The sequence below is a fragment of the Prionailurus bengalensis genome, chromosome B1, assembly GCF_016509475.1.
Source record: "Prionailurus bengalensis isolate Pbe53 chromosome B1, Fcat_Pben_1.1_paternal_pri, whole genome shotgun sequence".
NCBI lineage: Eukaryota > Metazoa > Chordata > Mammalia > Carnivora > Felidae > Prionailurus > Prionailurus bengalensis.
The window spans coordinates 96,361,618-96,367,617 of NC_057344.1; the positions used below are offsets into that span (position 1 = coordinate 96,361,618).

The 6,000-nt window shown below is 48.1% G+C and overlaps 1 protein-coding gene across 12 annotated transcripts in view; it reads right to left on the reverse strand.

Annotated features, from left to right (window-relative positions):
• JADE1 (jade family PHD finger 1) overlaps positions 1 to 2,540 on the reverse strand; it is a 59,734-nt gene extending 57,194 nt beyond the window's left edge. For 2 of the 12 annotated variants that reach the window (XM_043568616.1, XM_043568548.1), the window contains exon 1: positions 2,239 to 2,540. Coding sequence is in view for 2 of the 12 variants with exons in the window: in XM_043568581.1 (XP_043424516.1) it covers positions 296 to 314 (19 nt within the window). In the remaining 10 variants the exon portion in view is untranslated. Of the gene's footprint in view, positions 1 to 295; positions 614 to 755; positions 802 to 1,823; positions 2,129 to 2,238 lie in introns of those variants that run through there. The other 10 variants (XM_043568624.1, XM_043568557.1, XM_043568606.1 and 7 more) reach the window with 8 other exon arrangements.
• Between the last annotated feature and the right edge of the window lie 3,460 nt (positions 2,541 to 6,000).

Below are 6,000 nucleotides of genomic sequence, written 5' to 3' on the forward strand. Positions count from 1 at the left end.
CCCCCGCCGTCGCCGCCGCTCCTCCCGCCCCGCCGCCGCCAGCTGCACCAATCCGCTCGGCCCCAGTTGCAAATCAAACGCTCCCTCGCGTCCAGAAGCCACTTGCGCCGCTGGAAACGGCCGCGCCGTCCCCCTCCCCGAGTCCCTCCCGGGCGGCACCTTTGAGCTGGGGAGGGCGCGCCGGCGAGAAACCGCTGTGAGATGGGAGAGGCGGCGGTGACGGCGAGCAGCCCCGAGCGGGCTCGGCTCCCGCTCCCGCTCCCGCCCCCAGACAGTTCTGGAAACTGTGTATCACCTCTGTCACAGGAAGCCATCCGGGGAGGAAGGCGGCGCGGAACCAACAAACAAACGCCTGCGGCCGCCCGCCGGAATCAGCGCGGGGACGGCGACGGCTTCGGGCCGTTCCCTGGGCGGGGGCGCGGCGGACGCCCCCGCGCCGCAGGCTTTGTGCGGGGCTCCCGCGGCGCGGGCGCGGCGGGCCGGGCGTCCCCGCCCCTGAAGCCCCCCACCCCGGGCCCCGCGGCAGCGCCTCTGGGACCGTTAGGTGACGCTCCGGCCGCGGCCGAGAAAACAGCGCCTCGGCCGCCACCCGCCCCCATTTCCACATGGAGCCGCCTCTCCTCCAACGCCAGAGGCGGGCTACAAAAGTTGGCCCCGGGGCCACCCAGCACCTGCCCACGTGCCGCGGAGGCTCCCTCCCGGGTCCACCCCGTCCCCTTCCCCCCGCCGCCCTCGGCCGCCAGGTCACCTATTACCGGTGGGAGGGGAGAGAGCCTGCTATTTAAACGCCCGCGGAAGTTGAGGCACCCCCACTGGCGGGTGCCGTGCACCTGCCTCCCGCCGCCGCGCTCCGCCACTTTGAGCAGCAGCCGCGTCCCCGGCCCCGCCTCCTGCCCGCAGGCGGGCGGGGGAGCGGGAAGGAGGTGGAAGGGATCGAATTTCTCCAGCAAATGGGACCGTTCCGACAGGATTCGGTTCCCTGGTCAACATTCCACATTCCATCCCTCTCCCGCATTTGCAAGCCAGCGCCAACAACCCGGAAAGCCTGCTGGCTACCAAACAACAGCCCCCAACTCACAAACACACACTCACAAGCACCAGACACGTGCACTGGAGGGCTTTGCAACTTGCAGTCCGGAGGTACACACTGCACGTTCATTTAAGGCAGCGAAGCCAGAGCGACCCCACCCCCACAATTTGCAGATGGTGCCAAAGGTTGCAATTTGCAATCCGTTTTAAGTTCATGGTTAATCGGTACTTTGCTCTACCAATGCCAACTCCTTCCTAATTTCACCGATGAAAGGTTTTACTCTTTACAGTCTCGCTTTAAGTAAAAGGTCTGATTGTTGGAAACCCAATTTGGACGAATCTAATTGCCAAGCTGTCCCTACACCCCTTGCTCACTGCCCTTGAATTGATGCAAAGAATATTTTGGACTCGTGGTGACGCGGTGACAAGAGCCAGGGCTGCGGCCACCCTACACAGATGTACCTATACACACACCTATGTTTGGACAAATATAGTCGTCCCCCCGCCACCACGGTCACACACACTCTGGATTCATATATGTGCGCGGACCTGCGTTCTGCCATTGCCATCTGTCTACCAAGTTGCTACTATGCTTTCCACTTTCATGCAGCCTAATGCGCTTTGGCTTTTTAAAAATTTGTATAAACTAAAGCCAACTAAACTGGGCTTCTGCTCCTAAACGCGTTTAAATGATGATTCACCTGAAAACCGCATGTTCTTCGCAAATCCGAAAGAAGAAAAAGCTCTTAAGTCTTCAGCCCCCAAAATTGAAAAATAATCATAATGAAACTTACTGATCCAACATAGATCAATTCTCAGGATCCAAAAATCATCTCTTCCTCCTCTGGCCCCCGCCCCAGCAATGCCCAAGTTACTGGTGGGATAGTAACGCTGCGCTCGGCGGCTGCCTGCCCTCCCTCCTCGCTACAGATCGAGAACCCAATCTTTTGGCGCCATATTAATGACGTACTATATTATTTCCACTAGGCAGCGACCTTCGGCATTAAATTACTCCCGAGAACTCCCGAGCAAAGCAACAAAACCATCAAATATGGCTGAGCCTCTCGGCTCGTCCTGCAGCCGACGCCGCCGCCGCCACCGCCGCCGCCGCCGCGGTACCGGGACGCGCACACGGACCCACACGCGGACACGCGCGGACACACGCGCGGCGCGCCCACCCCGCGCGCCCCCCGCGGCCCGCGCGCGTACCTGCTGCGGAAGGGTTCGGCTGAGGCGCTGGGCTCCACGCCGCTCGCTCCGCGCTGCATGAGTTCGGGCCGCGGCTGGCGGGCGGGCAGCCGGGCGGGCCCCTGCTCTTGCCGGCGCGCACACACTCGGCACTCGCGCAGGGAGGCACTCTCGGACGGACGTTTGGCTTGTTATGGAGGAAGGGCTATGTGAATCAAACTCATTTCTGGGTCACTGCTGCCACAGGGGGGAGCACTTTAATCCCTTGCCAAAACGAGAGGGTGGGGACATGAGGGCGGAGGGAGCGCGCCGGGAGTCCGCGGCGCGGGGGGCTCAGTCCCTGGTTAACTCTTCGCGGCCCTCGCCGCAGCCGGCTGGGCCTTCGTCCGCAGGAGCTGGCAAAGAGCGGCACTGTTCAGCTTTTAAAATCTCTTCCCTCACTTCCCTTGTGAGTCAAGAAATTCTTGAGGTGTTTCTAAGCAGGGAGGTGGGCTTTTAGATTACCCCCTCCAATCTACCCCAGTTCCAACTCTTGTCTGCTCTCATTGCACCTAGAAATTGATTCTTTTAAATTCGTTTAAAATTATTTGGATAAAAATGTGACTATTAAAGTGTGCTATCTGGGTGAAAGGTTTTATTTTTAGGCTGAATGGCAAAATAAATAGTTCTTTTGTAGTAACAGTTCTAGGGAGTTGAGAATTAGAATGACATTTTTAAATGCAGAGAATCCAATTTTGGAGACAGAACGCATCTTTACCCAAGTTTGTATCCAGCTGTAATTGCAAATGAGGATTAATTCATTAGAAGACAATGATTATTTATAAATGGACACCACCTTTATATTACACAGTATTACAGAACTGGCCATTGTCTCCCAAATAAGAGAATGGAGCCTAAAGTTTAAACTGGAGTTACAGACTAATATAACATTAGTCATCAGAGATTTATTTGGGGGATATTTATTTGGGGGATATGTAGCAACCAATGACTGGTTGCTGATTTTCCTCATAACACTAATTTGCTTTTTCATATGGAGGTTAGCATAAAAGAAATAAGGGTATATATGACATTTAGCTTCAAAAGGAAAAAGACCTGGATGCAGATTTAAAAACTCCCATTCAGGAAATGTGAACAGTAATCACTAATCACAAAACTGAATATTGAACCCAAAGACATGCTTATCTGCTAGAATTCTTCTGAAGATACCAGGTTTGATTTCACATAATCACATGCCAATCTATCCACCCACCTCAAGAACATAATAATCTGAGAAATGTGGCAAAACAAAACTAATTGAGCCTTTTAATTCTTTTTCAGAAAACGAGTAAGCCAAAGGAAATCTTATGCATATGTCTTCTATCTTCCTCTCCTGTTTCCCTGAGGAAGAGCAGGAGACACCCCATCAGTCCTATTCATATGCTCATTTAATCACGTTCAGAACTCACACCTGTAAAGCACTATGCTGTCATTATTACTATTACTAGATCACACTCCAGTTATTGTTATTTTCCTTCGTTCACCTTACACATATTCTCCTGTAGAACTAAAAGTACACAGGCTTCACAGCCAGACAGACCACATCAGATCTAGCTCTACCAGTTCCCAACCTGTGTGACTGGGGTAAAAGACAGAACCTCTTGGAGCCTCAATTTCTTCATGAGTAATAAAATGAGGTTAACAGATGCTAACCTGAAGTGTTGTTAAGAGGAATGAGAAAGCCCCATAAAAGTGCCCAACAGAGGCCCTGGCAGCAGGAGGTCATCAATTCCCTGGGTCATTCCACCCGATTCTCTTTCTTGGTCTTCTTTGGAAAACTGCAACTTTTCTAAATTCTAGCCAGCCTCACTTCACTCATTGTCGCTAAAAAAAAAAAAAAAAAAAAAAAAAAAATCTAAATTACATTTACCATTTAACATTTTACTTGTTTTTTCTGACATTCCCCACTCCCAAGACATCAGGCAACAAAATTAAAGTGTATTGAATACATTTAGGAGAAAAATAAGGAGGTAAAAGGGCACACAGACTCCCCTAGCTGATAGATGGATCAGTACTGATGGTCCCAAGAATAGTCTCTCATTATGCCCTTACTTCGAAATACTGATGCACTGAGGCAGTGTTATGTGCTATAAATAGCTCTGGACTAGAATGCAGGAGACTCCGACCAACTCACACTGTGACTCTGACAAATAAATCTCTTTGGGCCTTAGTTTTCCCAGTGAGATGATAGACAAGATGATATTGAATGCCTCTTTTTTCTTTAACATTCAGTAATTTCTGATTGTTCTTACCAGACTTAGAAAGTGGTGATTAGTTGAAGAAATGAAGAACAACTTGAATCCGTACGGAACATGTAAAAACATTTTGTCAATGATGATCAGTAGTTGACATTTTAAAAATAACACATCCCTTTTGCCATCAGACCGCAAAGGAAATTTTTATACAACCTTTTTCTAAAATGGGAAAGGCAATGACATGGTTTGCCTTGTGGCAGCACAGATAATACAATCTAGAATAAGAAGTACTAAGGTGGCAATTAGAAAAACTAGTTTCTGGTTCCATTCTGTCACTTACCGTCTTACTTTGCCAAATCATTCAGGATCACCATTTCCTGGTCTCAGAACAATTCTGTTAATTTTACACTTTATTACCAGAGTATAAGGACATTCAAGAAAATAGCTACAGGGAGACTGGGTGGCTAAGTCCATTAAGCCTCTGACTTCAGCTCAGGTCATGATCTCCTGGTGAGGTTCAGTTCGTGGGTTTGAGCTGAGCCCCACATCGGGCTCTGTGCTGACAGCTTGGAGCCTAGAGCCTGCTTCAGATTCTCTCTCTCTCTCTCTCTCTCTCTCTCTCTCTCTCTGCCCCTCCCCTGCTCACATTCTGTCTCTCTCAAAATAAATAAGCATTAAAAAAAATTTTTTTTTAATTAAAATAGAAAATATGGGAATGCAAGCTGGTGCAGCCACTCTGGAAAACAGTATGGAGGTTCCCCAAAAAACTAAAAATAGAACTACCCTTCTACCCAGCAATTGCACTACTAGGTATTTATCCAAGGGATACAGGGGTGCTGTTTTGAAGGGACACATGCACCTCCATGTTTACAGCAGCACTATCAACAATAGCCAAAGTATGGAAAGAGCCCAAATGTCCATCGATGGTTGAATGGATAAAGAAGAGGTAGTATATCTATACAATGGAGTATTATTTGGCAATCAAAAAGAGTGAAATCTTGCCATTTGCAACTATGTGGATGGAACTGGAGGGTATTATGCTAAGTGAAATTAGTCAGAGAAAGACAAAAATCATATGACTTCACTCATATGAGGACTTTAAGAGACAAAACACATGAACATAAGGGAAAGGAAACAAAAATAATATAAAAACAGAGAAGGGGACAAAACAGGAGAGACTCATAAATATGGAGAACAAACTGAGGGTTACTGAAGGGGGTGTGGGAGGGGGGATGGGCTAAATGGGTAAGGGGCATTAAGGAATCTACACCTGAAATCATTGTTTCACTATATGCTAACTAATTTGGATGTAAATTTTAAAAAATTAAAAAAGAAAATTAAAAAAAAGAAAAATAATAAATATATATTGAAGAAAAAAAATAGCTACAAAGTAATCAATATGGTTGAAATATCAAGATTCTAGTCTTTCCTGATCTGATCTGATTCGTGTTTGTGATGAAAATCACAATTCTGTATACCTCTTATGTTTTGCTGTAGTCATACACTATTAATTTTCTTCCATAATAATGGATTAATATGAAATAAATATTTG